Source organism: Papaver somniferum, chromosome 3 (genome assembly GCF_003573695.1).
Source record: "Papaver somniferum cultivar HN1 chromosome 3, ASM357369v1, whole genome shotgun sequence".
Taxonomy (NCBI): domain Eukaryota; kingdom Viridiplantae; phylum Streptophyta; class Magnoliopsida; order Ranunculales; family Papaveraceae; genus Papaver; species Papaver somniferum.
In genome coordinates this window covers 27,850,396-27,872,369 of record NC_039360.1, presented here as the reverse complement: position 1 = coordinate 27,872,369, position 21,974 = coordinate 27,850,396, and the positions used below count along the sequence as shown (strand labels likewise).

Genomic DNA, 21,974 nt, shown 5'->3' with positions numbered 1-21,974 from the left:
ATGGAATAGTACTTATTTAATGTTAAAAGCTGCTGAAAAGTATGAAAAGGTTTTCAAAAGGTTAGAAAAGCATGATAGGGACAGTAGACAGAAGTACATATTTGAAGAATCAAGGAAAGATGCTTTACTTGATACTGATAATTATGACATGGAAATTGATAATGCTTTTGAGGATTACTCTAGTTCTGAATCTGAGGGGGAAGTTGAGGATGATTGTAATAAAAAGGGGAAGAAAAGACTAACAGCAAGAAGAAAAAGCCTCGTCAACATGCTCCATATGAAGAGGATTGGAAATATGCTAGAGGTCTTCTAAAGTGCTTAAAGATATTTTTTGATGCTACTGTTAGATTTTCTGCCTCCACAACTGTTGCAACTCCTGGTTTCTTGTGGGAAGTAGTACTCATCCATGAACAGTTAGTTGAGTTTAGAGATAATGCAACTAATGATCCATTTATTGCTCGTATGGCTGATATTATGTTTAGAAAGTACAATTTTTATTGGGGTGCTTATGAATAGATGAATTCTGTCTTGTTTTTCGCTCAACTGTCGGACCCAAGAGAGAAGGAGAAGGGTTTAGAATTTGCTCTTCAGTGTTTATATGAGCAAGACCTTGTTAGGGTTAATACAGTTATGAGACAGGTCAAGAGGGGACTTTAAGATACTCTTTGAAGAATACAAGTCTTTTCATTCAATTAATGAGGAGGTGCCAAGTTCATCTAGTGGTGCTGTAGTTGAGAACTCAGTTATTGCTCCAAATGGTGGTCGACTTGCTACTCTTCAGTCAAGGAAGAAAAGGCACAAGAAGAACCAATCAGCTGCTGAGGCAATAATAACAGAGTTGGATATGTACTTAATGGAAGTGTTTGATGAGTCTGAATTGGATGGTAACAATACCGGCAAGTCTAGTTTTGATATTCTTGCTTGGTGGAAGGCTAACAGTAGCAGGTATAAGATACTTTCATGTATTGCAAAGGATATATTAGCCATGTCAGTGTCTTCGGTTGCCTCTGAATCAGCTTTTAGCACCGGAAAGCGTGTGCTTAGTCCATGGAGAAGTTCTTTATCTCCAAGAACAGTTGAGGCTTTGCTCTGTTGTCAAAGCTGGTTAAGCAAACCCATTGATCTTGATCTTTTAGCTGATTATGTACCAGATGATAACTCCAAGGATGAGGAAGGTAATATAAACTTTTCTTTGTTTGATTACTATTTCAGTGTTCATGTGTTTGTTCGATAATACCTTGCTGATTACTCCCTGTTCTTTCTGAACAAGAACATTACCATTGGGTTTTAAGTCTTACTCTCCATGTCTTATGTTATTTGCTGACAATCAAAGACCCACATTCACACCTGATAAAGCTTAGAATGTCAATGTATTTTTTTTTTATTATTGTCCTTTAACAGAGATTGTTGGTTATCTGTGCCTGTTGTTAGATTTCAACTCATGCCTTTTATGCATAAACTGAAATATAAATTATTGTTGCAGACATCTTGGGTGTGGTTCAACTGTCAGCGGTCTTGGATGCTTGATGCTTGGAGTTGGAGTTCGTTTTTTGTCGCTCCAAACTTATGAAAGTGGTCAATTGCCAAAGCCGAACTGCCGAAATGCTATTTTTTTTGCTTTGCTTTCTGTTTTTTCTACTTGAACTCTTAAACATTTGATGTTGTTGAACTTAGAAGTTTAAAGATTTTTCTTAAAGTATGTATGAATTCAGGTCTTAACACGCTCAAGTCTTAACAGTTAAAGTTTTTAAATTTAGAACTTTCAAGATTTTTTGCTTTGCTTTGCTTTCTTGTTTTTTTTTTTTTTACATATGCAGTAATCAGTATGCAGATATGCTACAGGTAAAGAACTGGTTTCGTCCCGTCCCGTCCCGAATTAAACAGGTACAGGTCCCGTACCGTATTGTACAGGTACCGGTCATAGGGAGGTACAGGTACTGAGCTAGGCAAAAACCCGTACCGTCCCGTCCCATATGCAGCCCTAGATGAATATGGTATTGCCTTGCTTATTGAAAATTTTTACTATGATGGGTACAAATAAACACGAGTTGCAGCGATGCTGGTATGCTGATTGACAAAAGCAAACAGAAGGTTGGAATTTTCAGGTGAATATGTTATACCTTCTTGGAGGTTTAAGTCGACTGTTTTTTTTTTTTTTTTTTTTTATTTTTTTTTTTTTTTTTTTAATTATTTTGTAAACAAAATCGATTATTAGTTGAACACATACAGTTGGTATGCTTGTCTGTGTTTCTGGTTTTCCTGTGGAGGCTCATTTTACCTTATGTTTTATGGCAGCGACTTAATTTACATAGGCAAGCCTGGTGACACTTGTATGATTGGTGATTATTTCAAATGCGGTACTGTTTCCTGGGTGGATTCCAGCACTGGTGCTATCTGTGGTGGTTACTTTTTGGCAACCTTGTCGAGCCTCCAATTTTAAGATGACTAAGCATGATGTGTTCTTATCCGGTATATCAATGTGTGTCTCTGAATTCATACAGGAATTCATTTCCTCTTTACAACAATGATTGTGAAACCTCAATCTTACCAACACGGCAACATACAGGTAATGTTAATAGAGATACCGAAGAGATCAGATGCAGCCCTCCTCACAATAATTATTTTGTGAAAATAAACTTTGATGTGTCTTTCATAAATGATTGTATTCCAAGTGGACTTGGTCTAATTCTGAGGAATTGTGCAGGGAAATTTGAAGGAGCTAAAGGAGAAAGGATCTAAGTAGTCAACCAGGAGCAGGGAGAAGCACTTGCTGCACTGGAATCCATCAAATGGGCTAATGAGCAAGGAATACGGAATTTGATTTTCGAGGATGATAATAAAAATGTATTTATTATGATAACTTAAACGACATCAGCTGGACCACAAACTATGTGGTTCAGGATTGTCTTTTCCTGTTAAAAACCTTTGAAAATTGGCCTCATGTTCTTGTTAAAAGGGAGATAAACTCTGTAGCTATACCTTGGCTAAATTTCCTTACTGGAGATTTAGAAAAAGACCCATGTATGTAAACTCTCTTCTTTGGAATAAAATTCTATTATCTAAAACAAAAAATTTGCGTCTCTGAAATTCTGAATTGGGAAATGCTGTGTGTTCTATGTTGGAACAAACACAAATTCTGAGCATGATTAAATAAACAGACTTTTTCTTTTTTTGAAAGAAATTCATGCTAACGAGTTTCAAACTCAGGTCACTGTTATCATCATCCGATGACTTCCCCTTGTTCTTGATCATATATATTTCCTATGAAATTATTAACCATCTCTGTGGTTCCCTCCAAGCATTTTAATTGGTTTGGTTCGATTTATGTGCATACAAATCTTTGTTTAGAAGACTACCATCTATCTTGTTTGATTCTTCTATTCTTGCCATGAAAATATCTTTGAAGAAATTTCTGCTCAAAATGACATTAGATTTTCATTTAAGTATTACAAGATCCTAATCCAACAACAATGACGAAAACAAAGTAGTCTATATTCATGCAATATTATTAAGTTGAGAGTAATCCTCTCCTCCCCATGAGGCCTGCCTGAATTAATATCAAGACCTCTGGGAGCATCCAGCTTTTTGTCTCTAGGAGTATCCAGCTAATCTCTGCGGCAGACTAGGATCATGCTTTGATTTTAGTTGATGCCGATGAGACGGTAGCCAACCTATCTAATAAAATCTGGAACTTGTCTTCTTGATCAAGCAGACTAATCCTAACATACTTCTTGTTATCCATCCCAAAGTTCTTCCCTCCTCTTACTAAAATCTTTAGATTTCCCTTGATAAGGCTTTCACAATCTTCTACATTTTCAAGGTTACATTTTAACCATGCAAAACCTGGATGGGCTTCCCTTATTTCTCCAAAGTAGTTGCAGTACTGCTTCGGGTACTTAGGCAAGGAAAAAACTCCATTTTCAGCTGCGACCTTCCGTAACCTCTCCCACCTATCTATCATGATTGTCTTACCGAACTCAAAGAAATTGCCAGCAAGCTGTAAAGATATTGATTGCCCACTCTCCGTCACAGCTCTCATGATCGTTGCAGCTCGATATTGCGAGTCCTTGGAGACTCCAATTGTACTGAGCTCGATGAACTTGGTCATTTTTCTTGCTATCTTTTCATCCTTCACAATTGCCCACCTATTAAAAGAAAACATATACACGCGTAAGAGACTAGATTCGCTAGCAGTCTTAAAAAGATAGCCAATGGACGTAGAGGGAGTCTTTACGTACCCGACACGCGTGCCGGCATGACCCGTACTTTTAGAGACAGTAAACAGCATGATATCATGGTCAGCTGGTTTAGTAATAGGAGTATATTGAGGCCAATAATATGCGAGATCATAGATCAATTTCCCTCCGTTTCCGTTCACCACTGGTTCCATGGTATGCCCATCTGGATTATTAGGACTACAAACAATTTCAATGTACGGTTCATTCTTGTCTTCAAATTTGTAAGCATCACCACCCCATTTGTATAGCCTTGACTTTAGAAGATCCGTCACCGCTGGATATGACTGCAATTATAAACAACAGATTAATCCAATGAACAAAGAACGTCCAATCATTTGTATAGACGACAGTTGAAGAACTTGATGCGCAATAGATCACGGTGAAGTAGACAATTATACAAACATAAAACATGTTACTGGCAAACCACATGGTTTTATATGATTGATTCAAGTTTAATTTTGCTGATCCTATTATTAGCATCAGACTGCACATGCTCAGCACGTGATTAACTTGTGCCCCACATTAGTGACCAGGTCCACTTCATCCAAAATCACCTGCTGCAAGCACCAATCAGCCTGCTGCAATACTCAGGGAGCCTGCCCTTAGAACTGCAGCGGCATACTGTATGAAAAAAAATACCTCCAGTTGACAGACGTGAGACATGTACAGGAACCATATCGGCCTAAAAAAGGCGTTGCGCTTTCAGGTAATGACATATTGCATCCATATACGGATATACCAAAAATGGATATGCACTGAACCTTGCAGAATCCTAACATTTGAAGCATTAAAGGTGGTAGGATCTCTTTGATACTTAATATTTGGCTAGTAGTAATTGAAATTGAATGTATACACAATGGATGAATTATCAAACATCAATCAAGAATTAACGAACAAAATCTTTAACGATAAACCGTTGAAACGATAACGATAAACCGTGCAGAATCCTAACATTTGAAGCATTAAAGGTGGCAGGATCTCTTTGATACTTAGAATCTAGCTAGTAGTAATTGAAATTGAAGGCATACATACACAATGGACGAATTATCATACAGCAACCGAGAATTTAACGAACACCATCTTTAATGATAAACCGTACGTACCGAATAATAAGGTACAGCGGAGACAACATCCATAGGCTTGGAGGAAGAATCATCATCATTATCATCAGTAGAAGTAAGAGCAAAAAGTGCAGCTTGATACAATTGGGTTGAGCCAGTACCAACAACAATATAACGATCTTTTGTAATAGCATTACCAACTGACTCATGCAGTTTCTTAACTTCATCACTGAACTCTTTTTCTAAAAACCAACAAACATTACCACCATTGTTATTTGGAAAATAACTCAAATTATGCCATCCTGGTATCATTATATTACTTTTTTCTCCTGCTTTTTTCCAATATTCAACGAACATTGTTGGATCACCCCTACAAAAACGATAAAAACAATAAAAAAAATACCGATGATAATCAAAACATAGAAGATATCGATGATAATCAAAACCATTCTTTCTGGTGAATCACTTGTTAACGAAAATAACAACGGAAATATAATTCTTTAGATGACTTACTGATCGAGATTGATAATCTGCAATGGTTGTTGTTGTTGTTTCTTGATTGATGAATCTTGTTTTTTCTCATCAGTTGAAACCATATTGGCGGGACACATTTTGACAGAATTTTCTCTGAAGCACTAACAAGAAGAAAAAAAGTTTCTTTGTTTAGGGTTTTGAATAATAATAATTTCTAAGTACAAAAAAACAGTCTAATGGAGATATATATTTATAGGGGAAGATTTTTGTGATAAGTTCAGTGTTTGTAATTAAGGAGGATAGGAAATATTCTTTTCACCTATGAAACCGGCTATATTTTCTCTTACTTACTCTTTCTAATCTGTAATCTCCATACTGTGTCACTACTTAACCTAACCTAATCTTCTCAGATACACGTTACTTAGACCGTATTTAACGTTCTTTGTTTTCTTACTATTAATTGTGTTTTACTATTTTTAAAATGCATTTAATATCGCTTTTTATAAATCAAAACAACGGTCCGCGAGTTAAAACCTCAAAGGTGTCATTATCCATTAAGGATGTAAATTTTGCCCGGCAGCCCGAGGCCCAATACCGTCCGCCCTGTCCCATGATAGCCCATGGGTGACCGTGGTCCTTTACGGGCTGGCCCGACCTAGCCCATTTAAATAAGAGGGCGGGCACATGCCACAACTCAAATTTTCTTGCCCGGCCCAATACCCTCCCTATTATCCCGTCAATGCTACCCGCCATGTTAGCCCGCTAGTATTATCTATTTACCTAGCCTAATTGACTGTTCTCATTTGTTTTATCCTAGAATATACTTGGTACATATACTTAATACAGTCAACCCTCATAGTTTTCATATGTATTTCTTAACTTGTATTCCATTGGAGTCTAATTTTGTTAACCATATACAGAAAATATTGAGCAAAATCTAAGGAAGTTTCCTTTTCTGATGATTCAATTTAGGAAAAATTATAGGAAGTTTGGTTTATCTTATTCCCATCTCAATTCTCGCATTTGATTATTAATTTTAAGTAAAACTTGTGTATTATTACTACTTTCTTTTTATTTTTAACAATATATATGTATAATATATATATTTGTTTGTAATATTCAAGGCCCTCCCGACCCTACCCGCCCGATCCCAAATTACAAAACAGGCTTGGGTAGGCCATGGGTACTAACTGTAGATAAATAACCCTGCCCGCCCGGCCCTTTTAATTTCATGGATAAGAGATGTTCCGGCCCGTCCTATACCGTCCCATTTAATAAATAGGTCGGGCTGCCCGGCCCGACCCAATTTACACCCCTACTATCCGTACACAAAAACTCCAACAAAACAAATTGTTCACAAAAACCTCATTTAATATAATAGGTCTATATTACCCTCTTAGTTTAAATCACCCCAACAAAAACAAAAATCAATCCCACTTCAATTCTTATTATATTGTCACCACCAACAAGCAACGCCACCTTCTACCACCGCCACCGACCACCACCGTCGTCGGCGCCTCCGACCGCCACCGCCACCTCCGACCGTCACCGCCGCCGCCGACCACCACCGCCGCTACCGACCAACACCGCCACCTCCGACCACCACCGCCGCCACCGACCACCACCACTACTGACCACAATTTAGATGAAACCGATTTTGGTTACATCACAAATCCGATGAAACCGATTTTGGTTTCATCATAAAATAAGATGAAGCCCTAATTGGTTTTATCAGAATTCAACTACAAGAAAAATTCAACAAGGATCTTATGTTGCAGTTGTCTTGGATACATCAACATCACAACAACACAGATCCATGATCTATGCTACAAACACATATTATCAACTGCCAGCACCACCACTGCCGACCACCGCCGACCACCACCGACTAAAACCAACAACATCGCCAACACCCGCCGACGACCACCACCATCACTGACCAAAAATTAGATGAAACCAATTTTGGTTTCATCATAAATACGATAAAACCGATTATGGTTTCATCATAAATACGATGAAACCGATTATGGTTTCATCATAAATACGATGAAACCATAATTGGTTTCATCAGAATTCATCAGTAGATGCACTTCATTTAAGCTTCATTTCTTCTCTAGTTTACAGCATCATCTCTTGTAACACAGCTCTACATAAAAACAGCTCTACTTTCAGGAAAAACCCAGCTGCACTATCCACCTTCAATTGCTTCAACTCCAGCTGCACTATCCACCAGGCCCTATTCTTTGCATCTTAACCTGCACTTCCAATTCCAACCCTATAATCCACAACTCCACAATACTTTCCTGCTTTTCCTAGCATTCATCTATTTGTGAATCTTCTCAATCATTCATTCAAGCCAACATCATTGTATCAACAACCTCATTCTATTCTTTCAACCACCAGGCCATCAATTCAATTTATTTCTTTCTTCAGTCACAGCCTTTGTCCATCAAACCAACACTGCCATCTTCTATTCCATTTCCTTGTCTGCAACACAGACCAACACCATTTCAGTCGCCTGCACAACCCCATTTGCATATACCACCTGCAGCTGCTCAGGTAACCTGCAATTCATTCATATACAACACCAATTGCATTTCAAACTCAGGCCACTTCCACCTGCATCTCTTTGCTGCCTCAAAAACCTGTTAACAATCACACATCAACCACAAAATCATTGCACAACATCCACAACTTACTCATTGCAACATCTCATATTCAAGCTTCTGCCATTCCCCAACTCCATTGCACCAAAACCATCTCTAAATCCTCCATCAACTGAATCTTCTCTATGACAACTCTATCCAAGAGCCTAACCCATAGCACCATCAGTTCACATACATCACATAATTCTTCAGTTATAGAAACCCCCACTTCAATTCAATCATCATCCTCTTCCATACTTCGATTTCAGGAAAAACCTGTTCATAAATTCATCACAACAAGACCTCGATTTCATATCAAATTCGTCGTGGTAGCAGCAACTGGTTCTGTAACTTCATCATCACCACCAGCTACAACTTCAGTTCTTCTACTTCTTCCTTGTAAGCCTTCTCTCAACCATAAATTCCTCCAATCCCCATCTTTTTCTCCATTCATCTCAGATATCTACAGGAGCAGCAGAAACCAAACCCTAACCAATTTCCATCGTCAAAACCTCAATTTCACCAGCAACAACCTAATTCACATCTTCACATCAATCTAACTCAACTCTGAGTTTCAATTTCTGAATCAACCCCAGACGAGATGCAGATCCAATTTCTTGCAATCTCAGATTCAACTCATCTTAAATCTGTTTCAAATCCATCATATCTATCTTACCCTTTTCACATCTCCCAATTCTCGATCTATTTCTCGATCAACAGCAACGAGATTTACTCTCAATTTCAGGTGATAAAACAACGGCATCTGCTGCTTCTTCTTTTCTCAGTTTTAGGGAAATGAATGAACTAATGATTGAGAGAAAACGTCTCTCGAATTCTTCATCTCTTGAATCAGCGCCGTTCTTTTCTGCTTCTTCATCTCTGTCTCGATCTAATTTCACGTGATAACAGCGGCAGCTGCTGTTTCTTCCTTTCTCAGTTTTAGGGACTTGAAATGAACGATTGAGAAAAGAATTTCTCGATTTAGATCTCTCGGCTTTAATAACAACAACCGTTTCTCAATGAACAAACTAAATTTACAGGGAATTACAGGGAAGTGGTGTGTCGGGGGAGAATAAAATTGTTGTTGGTGTTCGTGGAGATCCATTGTTGTTGCTGGTGATGATGGTGGTGGGATAAGAAGTAGGAAGAAAAAAGAAAAAAGAAATCAAAGAAGAAGAAGAAAAGATGAAAGGGTACATTTGGGTTTTTTTAAAATAAAAAAAGTTCAATTTGCTCATTATCATTTGACTTGGGGTTTTTGTCCCAGTTTTATTTGAAACAGTTTTTATTTGATAGAAATAATATGATCGGTTTTTTCTTATCACTAGTTTGTTCATCTAGGGGTTTTGTCACTAGTTTTGTCAAAACAAAAACAAAACTGGTTAACTCTGCACTACAAGGGAGGGTGTGGCAAGGCTGCAAAAAACAAAGGAGAGAAAATGGAGTGGTTTCTCATTCATGAATGGCATTATAGGAGTGGGATGGATGAGAAGCAGGAAGCAAAGTCCAGGAATCAAAAAGCCTAGTGTATGTATTTGACAAATTTGACATGAACACGAATTGTTCAAAAGAGGTGCAGGATTTTTCAGTTCCAACTTCATTTGCCTTATTAAGGGCTTTTTAGACAAGCATCATGCTTTTTTCCATCGAGATGTTGTCTGTAAGCTGATCCATCCGTGCATGGGATGGAGCATATATCACTTTATGCTGGCCCTAATTCGCAGTTATTTAAATGCTTCAACTCCTCTACTTCTACTACTTTTTTTTTTTTTGTGTGTTTCAACTCTTTTTTTAAAAAGAAAAAAAAGAACACAGAAACTTCTATAAGTTCTATTAATCAAAAAGGAGATACAAAGGCACTCGACACAGCAACAAAAAAACAGACCAAAATACAAAGCCCACCAAGCCCAAAGAGGCAAGAAAGCGAACTAAACTCAAGCCCACAATTGAAAACAAAAATACAGTCAGCTAAAAGGTAAAGGGGAAATTAGGGGGAGACCCAAAAAAAAATATTCTCATTTTCAGACACACAATTAATTTTAGGTACCGTGACACCCATAATTATATGAAATTATTAAAAGTGTATGCATGACGGATTATGCATCCGCATGACGGGTTATGCATCAGGGGTATAATTGGCAACGCAACTTGGATATAACATATCTAAAAATCCGCGCCTTTGAATTTTACAAATTTTATATCGTTGGAAATATTTTTAAGAGAGCTACCCAACGAGTACAAACAACAATATTAAATTTTTGTTTTTCACGAAAAAATCGGAGGTGATCATCATTTTAGGCAAAATTTCGAAGACTGACTACATAACCATTATGCAGCCACCAAAAAAGATGCATAACACATTCTGCAGACGCATAACGAATTATGCAACCATTTTCTCGACTGCATAACAAAGTTATGCATCTATAACAAGTTATGTAGCCATTGTTTTGGTTGATTTTAGTGCGTACATAAAAATTGATGCATAATGCATTATGCAAACGTATTTTCGGATGCATAACAGGTTATGCATCTATTTTCTCGATGCATAAAAGATTGTGCAACAAATTTCTCTATGCATAATGCATTATGCAGCCATATTTTCGGATGCATAACAGGTTATGCATCAATTTTCACGACTGCATAACATGTTATGCAGATATTATTGTAGGTGCATGACAAGTTGTGCAGTCTTTGTTTTTGTTGGTTTCAATAGTGACGAAAAAGTTGATGCATAACGTGCTATGCAACCGTTTTCTGGACTGCATAACAAGTTATGCAACAAATTTTGTAGATGCATAACAGGTTATGCATCCATTTTCATAGCTGCATAACAAGTTATGCAACACTAAACACCACCAATCTGCATCCATTCATCTCATAAAACTGACGGAAGCTACACTCTTTCTTAGCTATTTTCAAGGACCCAAACTCTATCCGATGCCGAAACAAATTGGTACCCAAGTTAGCTCACCCTACTGGCTTTTAATTAACGCCACATCCGCTGCAAACAACCCTTGTACTCATCCCAAAAACGCACAACAAACTAGCAAGGAAACGGTGCGGTCAAGCAGCTGCAGCTGGTTATGTTCTTGTTGTTTAGCCTTGACCAAATCTCTCTAGCGCATATGATTCTTGCAAGAAGATCATTTAGCTTCAGCCTGTTGAGCATCTAATGTTGTGATCGGGGATGGTTTCGGAACCCTAGAAGTACCTTGCATTAGCAAGAAAAATTAAACCAACTCCAGTACTAAGATTCTGATCTATATAGAAAGCATAAAAAGAAACGAGGAACGAGGTGAGCATCCAGATACAACACATTCAAAACAATAACATTTGAAAATAGAACACTACAAGGAGATGTATTAGACTAAACTTAAAAAACAAATGTCACGAGTACACCCATGGAAAAAAGAATACATACAAGCCATGAAATTCGAACAAAAAAAAATATTAAAAGTGGAAATTCAATTAAAATTCAGTTATCTTTCTTAAACATGGAAAAATCCAAATCTTTCGAATTGAGGAAATACTAGACCTGAATCGACAGAACAGATGAAAATTGACTTCGTGAAGGAAGAATAGGAACCTAATTGAATATAGAAGCTAGGGTTTCATCTTTTCTTCCTCTTTAGTTGTTGAAGTTAGGGCTTCTCTTATGAATCTACAAAGAGAAAACAACAGTAAACTGAAGAATAAGAACCCAACAGATCAGACCCTAACTTCTTCCTCTCAAACATTACCTCAACTGTAGATGATTCGAATCACAAACGAACCCTTGAATACACCCAATCCAGTTGACAAACGGACCCAACTTGGTTGCTGCAATTTCTAATCTCAATCGAGATTTTGGACTCCGTCGATAGATATGAAAGAAAGCTGTAGGGAGATACGAATCTGAGAAGAAGAAGAAGAAGAAAAAAGACCGAAACATAATTTCAGAAATTATGGGTTTGAGAATAATTTTCTTCCAGAAAATGGGTGCGCGCCTGTGTTTTTCTGAGCATGGGTTTCATAGTAGAAAAGTCTGGGAGAACGGGTCTCCCTGTAGTTTTCACAAAGGTAAATGGGACCATCAATCAAATCTGTAACATGGAATGTCTACAAATTCCATTCCATGCATAGATTTCGGTTGAGTAGAAAATTTGATTGCTTGACCTCTTGGTAAATGAACCCCCTTCTTCCCAAAGAAATCGGCCAAGAAATTTACTTCCATATAGACGTGATTAAAGTGAATCTTTTTTTAACTGTCTACGAATGAGCTTCCATCTATTCCAAACGAACCACAAAAATCTCTGCTTCGTAAAACAGACATTGCAACAATAGAATCAGTATTGACAATTACTTGGTGTTTATGGCGCTTCGCAGCCCATTCAAGAGCACATATAGTTAGCATAACTTCTAACTGTGAAATTTTTGGAGACACCAATTCAACCACATTCAACAGCAACAGAATGACCCGAATGATATCTAATAATAAATTTGTAGCCAGAGATACCAGGGTTATCCGTTGATGCCTCGTCAAAGCATAGCAAGGTAGTTGTGTCTCATTTGGAAGATGGAAAGAAAGTACATTCAATTGCTCTGACAAACTTCGTCTTCCTATAACAAATATCTGTTGAGATTATTAGCCTCATATTGTCTGGGTTATCTAAGATCCCGCGGTTTACAATTCTTAGGGCCACTCCAGTCATTACCAATTGGATTTGAGTTGGATGCCCATAATCAATCATGGTATCAGAGCAGTCTATTTGTGTTGAGATATTTGACCTCACCTTTACTCCGTGTCACCCGATTTATTGTCCACGTTTTAGACCCAACATGCGTCACCCGATTTATTGTCCACGTGTTAGATCCAATAAGGCTACACATGAGGGGGCATGTTGAGATTAGTGGTCCCATATTGTCTATGTTATCTAAGATCCTGCAGTTTATAATCCTAAGGGCCACTCCACTCATTGCCAATTGGTTTTGAGTTGGATGCCATATATTTTAATAACAACAAATAACTTCATAATGTTAAGATCATACGTAATAAGAGCTTCTCCAATGGTTGTTGTATGTATTTCCTACGTGGCAACACAAACAAGACATCTTTATTCCAAGTTTTCCTTAAGTTTAGGTGAAAAAAGTTATTCATTTCCAATGGTGTTGTTTGTGATCATTTTCTTATTAAATGTAGATTTTATGTTTAGTAATTTTAAGATTTTATTAGATCTAAAAATGATTATTTATTGTGTTAAAATTAATTTTAGTAAATAAAATATATTTTTTAATTAAAAAAGCTGACTAGGATGGTAGGCAATGTTAAGGGGAATGTGGGAAACTAGACATTCCCCTTAACATTTTCTACCTAAAGTCATGCATACATTGATTTATGACATCCGGGTTGGAAAATGATTTTAGAGAAAACGGATGTGCATCCTAGGTGGATTTTGACATTTATCTCCACACACATGCCATTGGAGAAGTAAGTAGAACCATTCATAAATCCTTTTAATCTCACTTCATAGTCTGTACCATTATGGAGATTTTTGTCTTTGCATTCCCAATACCAGGAGAAATATTGTCAAAAAAATACCTTATTTGTAGTAAACCAATTATCCACCATAACATTGAATTTTGTAATAAAGCAAATGTCCTAAACCACATAGCTATTTTGCTTGCATCCATACATAGCTCTTTTGTTTCAAGTCTTCTGCTTCTACTTTGTTTTTGTGTTTATTTCCAACAGAATGTTTCTTGAAATTGAATGCACTTGAAAGAGACTTGACATGCATTCCATCATACTTTGATTGTCAAATTGTGGTACATAAGATTGTTTCTCTGGTTGTGGTGATGAACATGTGTGCTTTGCAAGTATTTTGTGCTTAATTCCTTCCAAAGGTGATGATCCCTAGAATACAAAGGAAAAGAGATGCAAGTATTATGTACCCAACAAGTGAAGCAACACTACAAGATTAGAAACCAAAAATTTAAACTAACCTGGATTGAGGTAGATGGTTCGTGAACTGATGATGAGTCACTTCCTTTAATGTAAGAGGAATCCCATGTTCAAGCCTTAATTTATTTGTTAGATACAAGGTCTATCAACAAACCTAAAAAAAAAACTTCGAGAAAATGGACATGATGGCAGCGACAGTGCTTATGGTATCACCCCAAAAGGAGAACTTAGACAGAATATACAAAAAGAAAATTGAAAATGATCTGTATACTCGAAGTTATAGAATTAACATTAAAACCTCTGTAAAAGAATATTCTATAACGGAATAAATTTCATAAATGAATAAAAAATTCTGGTCTCAATTTGAATTAATCTTTGTAAAATGGGGATTTTAATAAAGTGCCACACTTCCAATATGCAGTTTCTGAAAATGCCACCGTTTTTTTCAGAGTTTATTAAATGCCATACTCTTGACTTTTTTCATCCCGTTTTTTTGAGATAACGGTTAACGGCTGTTAGTCTCTGTTAGTGCATACGTGGCATTAAATAACCCGTACAAAATTACATAGAAGCCCCTGAATCAGTTAACAAGGATTGAGTTAATCAGTTAACTGGGATTGAGTTAACCGGCTATAGAGTAGTGAGTTAACTCGCGACTCGGTGCACGTGAGAAAAACGTGCAAGATTTGCTAACGGTCGGAATACATGTGGGATCAATCTAAGAGAAACAATCTATACTAAAAATGAAAAATGGTATAATTTCCTCCAGAAAAGGCTTGCAATTGAAGGACTGTCGCTAGGTGTGTTTACAAAACCAACTCCAATTATTGACAAAGCAAATTCACAAAACAAAAACTGCTTCCAGAATTCTGTGAAATCCGTACACCCCGTAGTAACAAGAAAAAAGAGATTGGGTGCAGAACCTAATCCTTCAAGAGGCCTCGCTGCTTGAAACATTCTAGCATGGCAACACCAATCTTAGCTGGAGACTCGACCACGGTAACCCCAGCTGCCCTCAGGGTCTTGATTTTGTCCTGGGCAGTACCCTTTCCTCCTGACACAATAGCTGCATTTGCAACAACAACAAAATTAGAGTCGTATAATGCAAACTCGAAAAATGCATGATTATGTTAAAGCTTATCGTTTTTAGTGAAATTCATCTATAGCTAACAGGCATATCTCCAGCATGACCCATACGACGACCGGGTGGAGATGTAAGACCGGCAATGAATGCTACTATTGGCTTCTCAGTTCCACTTTCCTGTATCATAGATAACACAAATCAGTTCCACTCAACAACATGACACAATTTATGAATTAAACAATAAAAATGAAGCAACAACCTCCGGGTACTATCAAAATGAACTATCAATTAGGATATACTATATTACACATGTTCTGAATAGGATTGCATTTGTCAGAACCAACCACTTGGTACCCTTCTCTGCATCACTAGCATCACTTCAATTCCATCTGACCAACTGCAACAAACCCCAATTCCAACAACAACAACCTGTAGCTTATTCTGCTCTTGCATTAGCTTTCTTTGCATCAACAACCAACATCAGCTGCCACCTCCTGCAATCTTGAACTCAAGGAGCAACAACATTTCACCATCTTTATTCCCTTGCTTCGCCAGTAGTCGCCAAACCCTTCAGCTTACAGCTCACAACATCAGAATGGCAGAAGCAGCAGCAACATTGTCTCCCAAATGCAGTATCAACTTGTACCACCTGCACTATTTCAGTCTCAAGCCCTCTATTAACTGCCGTCATCTGCAACATGCTCTTGAATTCCAGATTCATCTCCTCAGCAACACAAACAAAACCCCAGTCCGAGACAAACCCATTTGAATAGCAGACAACACAATCCAAGACCAACACTCCATTGCAGTACTGTTGCATCCATTCTACCAACATCACCACACAAACTCAGCTCGAAACCATTCACCAGTTCATACCAACAGCATCAGTTCACCCAGCCAACAATTCATAAACCCATTAGCTCATTCAAATCCCTATAATTCCTAACACATGCATCTAACTGTTCCTGCTGCTCAATAAGACAACCACCCTTCACCAGCACATACTCCATCCCTCTTCCATGTATAGAAAAATCTTCATCTGAGTTCATCATTCTCTCTTGTTTCAGTTCAATCCCAAGCCAAAACCCATTATTTCTCATCCTCCATCCATCCAATTTTCACTCAGTTCGAACCCTTGAGCTTCACATAACCTAATTCTGCCAATTCATCAACAGCAGACTCATCTTCTCCATATTCTCATCAAATTCAGATGCCAACTCAAGCTTTGCCGTGTTCTCACACATGATCTGTTGCTTCCAACATAACCCATCTCTCCAATTCCTTGTAAACTTGGAATCTCAGTTCCATTTCTTCAACAACAGAATCAGATTCAATTATCTTTTTGAACTCAAAACCGTGTTTTAATCCAAGCCCCATGTATAACATGTTGTGTTGTTCTCAAACTCAATCCTGTAACAACCCCATCTGCCTCCTTCATCGATCTATAACAGCAGCAGAGAGACATGCGTAAGAGGGGAAAGAATTGGGGAAGAAATAGATCCCTTCTTCTCGACCCCTAATTCAACCCAGAAAAACGAAATTAGGGTTTGCAATCATACCATATCTGCTTCTTGTCCTTCCCCTTCTTGTTCTGAATCTCGATCTTTACTAAAACCCTTTACTCAGACACTAAACCTAAGAAAAATCCCGCTGAAAACTGACTCAAACCCTAGAAGAAAAATGAAACGATACAAATTGTTTTCAATCCCACGAAGGATAAAGTAGTCATTTAGCCTGTGCTACGTGTAATAATCTCGTGCACGACATCTTGATTCGTCCATATAAGACACGTGTAAGTAATCTTGACAAAATCAAAAAATTTTGACCAATCATGTGGATCCAAGGCGTTAGTGCTAACGGTTGTGGCATTAAATAAACTCTGAAAAAAACGGTGGCAGTTTCTTGAATCGGGATTTGCAAGTGTGGCAGTTTGTTAAAATTTCCTTGTAAAATTTACCTCTATATAAAAATAAACTCCATATAATAATAATTTTATAAGATCCTAATAATATTCTAAAACAGAGATTTTATCGTACCTTGAGAATATATATATTTTATACTGCAAAAAAAAAAAAGATACTGTTGGCTCTCTTCATGTGCAGCTTCAGAAGGCACTCCATATACATTTTAACAAAGCAAATTAGTAGCGAGAGAGAGAAAGAAAGAATAGAAATAAATGACACGTTTCATATCACTTTTACAAAGTGTTTTATCAAACAAAACGCGGTATATTAACATTGTTAGTTAAGAAAGACAGCTAATATCACCTGGTCAGGCATACCGATTTATTTTAGAATCATAGTCAGAAGCATATTCCGTAGATTATGTATTCTCTTCTAGTAATCTACTTCTCTTTGTAGTATGATATGCACGGACATGACGTTCCCCGGTCTCATCTTCTCATTATCCATTTGAATCATATAAAATTGTTTTCTTTAACTGCCTCAAATAAGAGCTCTCTCTTGGAAGACTAAAAAGCAAAACAGTTTTAACGATAATTTCCTGACTTTTGAAGCAGTAGCGTTTTCTAACTTGAGTTCCCATTTGGTAAATGAACCACTTCTGTGAAGCAACATTCTGAATATCAACATGGAAACTGTAGTCCTGAGCGATATGTAGATAAATAATAAGATAAACACCACTCAACGTATCGTACATATGAGACATCTATCGACTCAGTCCTCCCTCGTTCACTGGAAGGCAGATCAGGTCATGAATGCCAACAAATTCACCATCATTGGACGGCAAACTTGACTTATGCCAAACAATCATATTTGAATACTATGTTTCTCTTCTACCATGAATGGAAATCTTTAGTCAAAAAAATTTAGTCACCGGATCCAACAAAAAATAAATGGAAATCTTTCACATACACAGCCCATTTTTGTTATGGAATCTGATAATCTAAAATAAATCACACACATTAGATAACTTAGATGGAGAAAATGAAATCGTCTGAACAATGCAAATGATTGACAATAGGCCAACTTGTTCAGAAAATATACTCGTCATATAATGCTGAAAGGTCGCATGAGCATTATACAATCTGAAAGGCATGCGTGTATACGCGAAGGTACCAAAGATACGGGTAAAAGTGGTTTTCTCTTGGTCTTATGGGGAAATAACAATCTGATTATAACCAGAGTAGCCATCTAAAAAGCAATAGTGACTATATCTTGATAATCTATCTAGCATTTGGTCGATAAAGGGAAGTGGAAAGTAATCCTTCCTAGTGACCTTATTCAATTTCCTATAGTCAATACAGACACGCCATCATGTGGTCACTCGGGTTAGGATTAACTCATTATTATCATTATGTACTACAATGATACCTGATTTCTTGGGAACAACCTGAACGAAGATGACCCACTTATTGTCTGAAATGAGGTAGATAATGCCTACATCTAAGAACTTAAAAACTTCGGTTCGAACTAGTTCTTTCATATTAAGGTTAAGTCGACGTTGCATCTCCCTAGAAGGTTTGGTGTCACTCTATAAATAGATCTGGTGCATTCAAATTAACAATATGACTTTGTAGATAGTGGATTTTCAACAAGGGCTAAAATCGTAAAATCATGACATTGCATGTTCCTGACTCAGGAATGTATGTGACAGTTCATATTTTATGATCCGTGAACTGTTTCACGATCTCTGAATGAGCGAACGTTCCTCTCAGAACTATGATGAATATGTTTCTCGAAAGGCCTCCCCGGCTGAGCATTCGATGCTTCACACATTTCATCATTACCTCTACGTAGAATCTTAAATGATTGAGCGGTTCCCTAGATATAATGTTTGTTAGAGAGCTTAACGCCTTCATGACATCATGTTACACGTTGTTCCCTGACTACGTAGAGACACCCACCTCTACAAAATGATTGGCCGGTTCTGTAGACATAATGTTTGTTAGAGAGCTTAACGCCTTCAGGACGTCACGTTTCACGTTGTTCCCTGACTACGTAGAGAGACCGTGTATAGAATCTTGATGATTGGGCGGTTCTCTGGACATAATGTTTGTTAGAGAGCTTGACGCTTTCAGGACGTCACGTCGTTCGTTGTTCCCTGACTATACACCCCTCAGAATGAATATGATGTTTCAACTATCTCATATCTCGATTCTGCAAATAGATTTATTCTAGTGTCATTCGCCAACTGAATTCCTAGAAAATAATCTATTTTATCTCATTACTCCGTTCCATGGCTGATCCCCGGATGATTCCATGGATTAGTAATAGATAACCATTTTTATCTCATTACTCCGATTCATGGCTTATTCCCGACTAAATTCCATGAATTAGTAATAGATAATCAATCCATTTTATTGCTCCGTTTCATGAATTCTTCCCGACTGAATTCCATGAATTAGTAATAAATATCCACTGTCCGGGAGTCTGAGCCACCGTCGAGTAAGTCCCGAGAAAATGGTGCAAGTGTACTTGACAATAATGCACGAACGAGCACCCGAACGAACGAACGAACGATCGAAAACATGGACAAACAAGCAACTTATGAGGAAAATAATATTAAATAAAATAAGCAAGAGGCGTGGGACCGGGCCCACCGACTGGCCATACCGCCGTGGCCGGTCCCCTCTCTCATTATTTTATTTTGTTTTAATTTATTTCCCTCATCTCATGGAGACTCCTTCATTTGACCAAACTCCCTCATTTGATTGAAACTCTCTCGTTTGAGGAAACTCTTAGTTTTTCCATACTTTCATCGAACAAAATAGGGAAAGGTGTCACGGGCCCGGGCCACCTAGCCGGACGGCCATGCCCTAGCTGTGGCCGGTCCCACCCTTCACAATCCCTTATTTTATCATATTATTATTATTTCCATCATCTCATGGAACTCCATCGTTTGAGCGAAAACCCTAGTTTTTCAATATTTTCTCCAATATTGCTCAAACCCTGGAAAGGCCAAAAAGTCAAATGGTCACTTGACCGACTAGGCTACTCACTTGAAATATTAAAACATTATTATTTTAATATTCTCAAAATATCGGTCGCACGAGCGAAGTTCTGCTCGCTCATTCAAGCAAAATTGAGAGTTTCAGTCAAGATCAAACTCTTCTGAAAATCCAAAATATTGCTCAAACGCTCACCAGAAAATACCAAAACTCTCACGACTGAGATACTGATAATATGGTGACATGGGCATGCTTCCTTGACCGTGCAAGGACGTCCCTAAGGCTTACAATGATCCGGTCCCACACATCTTCATAATTTTGACCTAATTTGCTATCAATTGCTCATATTGGGTCCAAACTCTTTCCAACCAACTTGGGACTCGCTCAAACGACCGTCAGCTGGTCCCACGACTACTAAGGTCCAGTTTCATGCCCTCTTGGTCGGTCCCTAATCTCTCCATAACTAGGTTTTATTACCTAACGCTCACACGAGCACTATTCTAATAAATGATTAAACCAGCGTTTGATCGTTCTTTCACCAACTGGTCAACAAAGGACTTTGGTGCACGCTCACTTGAGCACTTGGGCGCTACATGGTCGACCGTCATCCCATGTGGTCGGTCCCTCCTTCACTCAGTGACTCATTTTCAACAAATCATCAATTGATCAAAAAATTAGGGTTTCGAACAAACGCTCCACAAATCATAATTCTGAGCAAGTTCAAACACTAATAATTTTATCCAGCAATCAACATCTGGATTAGTTATACAATATTCGGTCCTTACATATATTTTAATTATTTGGTCACGCTACCAATAATTTATCAAGAGAGCAATACTTGCTCAATTGCTCGAATATTGATCCAGCTATCAATATTCAGTAATTCATCGAATGAGCAATACTTGCTCAATTGCTCGAATATTGATCCAGCTATCAATATTCAGTAATTTATCGAATGAGCAATACTTGCTCAATTGTTCGAATATTGATTCAACTATCAACATTCAGTAATTTACGTGAGCAATACTTGCTCAGTTACTCGAATATTGATCCAACTATCAATATTCAGTCATTTACTAATGCTCGAACATTAATTCAACTATCAAATATTCAACAACTCGTCGGACAATATTTTCTCAGACGAGCAATATCAACATCGTTCATTCATTCGAGAATTCATGAATCCTAGAGCATTCAGCAATCATGCACGACTGAAAAAACCTAGACCCATCGTCTAATCAAGTCTACAACTGACTAATCAAATACACATCTTCTTTGCAGACTCCACGTTCGTGAGACATCAATCAAGTCACATGGGGGATATCAATTAGGGTTTTGGTGTGGCGTTCTACAACACCTGTGTTCATCCACGATGAGAAATGTGAGTAAGTCGTGCAAGCAGTTGAGGAAGATAGCAAAGTAGTGGGTGGAAAATCAACCGAGTCTCCGCACGACCTGGAACTGGTTAAACCACGATTTCCCACTTTCCCGCTCTTTCACTCGAGCAACTGTCACACTTACTGGAGATCAATGTGTCTACTATTCTAGCAATATAAATAAGTCTCTGAATCAACGATTGAACAAAAAAACAGACAAGACAACATTCGCCAATTACTGATCCG

General features: G+C 37.7%; 2 protein-coding genes and 1 long non-coding RNA gene across 3 annotated transcripts; 1 reads left to right on the top strand and 2 right to left on the bottom strand.

Annotated features, from left to right (window-relative positions):
* Window positions 1–1,877: 1,877 nt before the first annotated feature.
* Window positions 1,878–3,087, top strand: LOC113355661. The gene is made up of 3 exons (XR_003362513.1): window positions 1,878–2,105; window positions 2,296–2,566; window positions 2,705–3,087. It is a non-coding gene; the product is annotated as an uncharacterized LOC113355661 (long non-coding RNA).
* Window positions 3,088–3,417: 330 nt separating this feature from the next.
* On the bottom strand, window positions 3,418–5,976 carry LOC113361071 (tryptophan aminotransferase-related protein 1-like). Its single transcript, XM_026604443.1, has 4 exons — window positions 5,813–5,976; window positions 5,342–5,669; window positions 4,239–4,522; window positions 3,418–4,145 (listed from the first exon to the last, which is right to left on the bottom strand). The coding sequence occupies exons 1-4, from the start codon at window positions 5,908–5,910 to the stop codon at window positions 3,629–3,631; spliced, it is 1,227 nt and encodes a 408-aa protein (XP_026460228.1). The 5' UTR covers window positions 5,911–5,976; the 3' UTR covers window positions 3,418–3,628.
* A 9,306-nt stretch (window positions 5,977–15,282) lies between these two features.
* LOC113359204 (succinate--CoA ligase [ADP-forming] subunit alpha-1, mitochondrial-like) lies at window positions 15,283–15,896 on the bottom strand. Its single transcript, XM_026602877.1, has 3 exons — window positions 15,798–15,896; window positions 15,531–15,620; window positions 15,283–15,468 (listed from the first exon to the last, which is right to left on the bottom strand). Exons 1-3 carry the CDS (start codon window positions 15,894–15,896, stop codon window positions 15,283–15,285), a joined length of 375 nt encoding a protein of 124 aa, XP_026458662.1.
* Between the last annotated feature and the right edge of the window lie 6,078 nt (window positions 15,897–21,974).

Coding starts and splice junctions, on each gene's coding strand:
- LOC113361071 (XM_026604443.1), bottom strand. CDS start 5,910: ATGTGTCCCGCCAATATGGTTTCAACTGATGAGAAAAAACAAGATTCA. Junction 5,670..5,812: donor CAGATTATCAATCTCGATCA/GTAAGTCATCTA, acceptor TCGTTTTTGTAG/GGGTGATCCAACAATGTTCG. Junction 4,523..5,341: donor CCGCTGTACCTTATTATTCG/GTACGTACGGTT, acceptor TTATAATTGCAG/TCATATCCAGCGGTGACGGA.
- LOC113359204 (XM_026602877.1), bottom strand. CDS start 15,896: ATGCAAGAGCAGAATAAGCTACAGGTTGTTGTTGTTGGAATTGGGGTT. Junction 15,621..15,797: donor TGCTAGTGATGCAGAGAAGG/GTACCAAGTGGT, acceptor TCTATGATACAG/GAAAGTGGAACTGAGAAGCC. Junction 15,469..15,530: donor GTCATGCTGGAGATATGCCT/GTTAGCTATAGA, acceptor GCATTTTTCGAG/TTTGCATTATACGACTCTAA.